General features: G+C 37.5%; 1 protein-coding gene across 1 annotated transcript in view; it reads left to right on the forward strand.

Annotated features, from left to right (window-relative positions):
* The window catches only part of LOC106534125 (centrosome and spindle pole-associated protein 1), a gene marked incomplete at its 3' end in the record, with an annotated part of 36,454 nt that overhangs the window by 6,374 nt on the left and 28,358 nt on the right, over positions 1–1,722 (forward strand). Inside the window, 1 exon segment of the mRNA XM_014030647.1 lies at positions 544–647. Coding sequence (XP_013886101.1) covers positions 544–647 — 104 coding nt within the window.

Raw genomic sequence — 1,722 nt, forward strand, 5'->3', positions numbered from 1 at the left:
GGCTGTAGTTTTGTTGTTGGTTGTAGTTTTGTTGTTTAATGGATGTAGTTTTGTTGTGTAATGGCTGTAGTTTTGTTGTTGGTTGTAGTTTTGTTGTTTAATGGATGTAGTTTTGTTGTGTAATGGCTGTAGTTTTGTTGTTGGTTGTAGTTTTGTTGTGTAATGGATGTAGTTTTGTTGTGTAATGGATGTAGTGTTGTTGTTTGTTATAGTTTTGTTGTGTAATGGATGTAGTTTTGTTGTTTAATGGTTGTAGTTTTGTTGTTTAATGGTTGTAGTTATGTTTAATGGTTGTAGTTTTGTTGTTTAATGGTTGTTGTGTAATGGATGTAGTGTTGTTGTGTAATGGTTGTAGTTTTGTTGTGTAATGGATGTAGTTTTGTTGTTTAATGGTTGTAATTATGTTTAATGGATGTAGTTTTCTTGTTTAATGGATGTAGTTTTCTTGTTTAATGGATGTAGTTTTTCTGTGTAATGGCTGTAGTTTTGTTGTTGGTTGTAGTTTTGTTGTGTAATGGATGTAGTGTTGTTGTGTATGTGCAGATGACAGCAGCAGTGTGGGTCTCCCTCTCGGTGTGGACTATGAGAAGAAGAAACAGAGGCTGCAGAATGAGCTCCGTCTGGACTACAGGCGTCACATGGCTCAGGTGACCTCTCACACACCTCACCTGTTGCTCACAGCAGCTCAGGCTGTTTTCCATTGGATGTGGCTCAGTCTTTATAACATGAAGGGCTCATTTTTTACACACTAAGTTAATATAAGTATAGAATCATTTTAACAATTCATTGTGTCATCTGTGTGAGTAAACACTGACTGAATGAACAGAGAATGTGGATTTCTCTCACATTAATAAACTTGGACATATTTATAAAATATAACAAAACAGGAACCTGTTAAGTTGGCAGTTTGGAAAAAAAAAAGAATAAATTAAGTAAAACACTTGATCCACCCTGAAGATGAAGAACTATAATTTAAACACAGGGTAATATTTTAAGAATTAAGAGATTAATTCAAAAACAAAGTACAAACGTAATAAAATATCCCTGAAAGACGTGAGATACAAATGAGTCCTTCTGTCTGGGCTGGGCTGATCTGACGTCAGTTACTGTTCATTTGATTGGTTCACTGGCCAGGTTACATCACACAGATGAGATTAACTTCACAGTTATTATTTGTAGTGACCGTAAATGTATTTTTTTTTTATCACACGAGTTAAACTCAACTAGAAGAAGCTAACGTTAGCCACAGTTAGCTTTCCGTTCAGTCGCCCTGCTCTCTAAGCGTCATACTGCTGGATGGTCCAGTACAGCCTTCGGTACTTTTCCTTCCAGTTTGGTGTAGTCCGTTATTATTGTTGTGTCACAAATAAAACTAAAAAAGACTCGTGAATTTAAATATGACGCTGTCCACATCGAGGCTGCTCTCTGCTCTGCTCAACAAGGCCGTACAGTACAGTAAGTCAGGCTGAGAGCAGCAGCGCCCTCTGCTGGATGAAGGCAAACTCCACTGAAATAAGGTTTCAACCAGAGGTGCCCAAAGTGGGGCCTACGGGCCAATTTTGGCCCGCCAAACCATTTGATCTGGCCCACCAGCAGTTGTCCTGGGTACTAGATTGTAATTATGTTGAGATTAAATATAAAATACAAGTAACTACAAGAAACATTTAGATTAGATCAAAGCCCAAATCTAGAGTTGCACACATTAAAAGACCACATATACTC

This window comes from Austrofundulus limnaeus, unplaced genomic scaffold (genome assembly GCF_001266775.1).
Source record: "Austrofundulus limnaeus strain Quisiro unplaced genomic scaffold, Austrofundulus_limnaeus-1.0 Scaffold1094, whole genome shotgun sequence".
Classification (NCBI taxonomy): domain Eukaryota; kingdom Metazoa; phylum Chordata; class Actinopteri; order Cyprinodontiformes; family Rivulidae; genus Austrofundulus; species Austrofundulus limnaeus.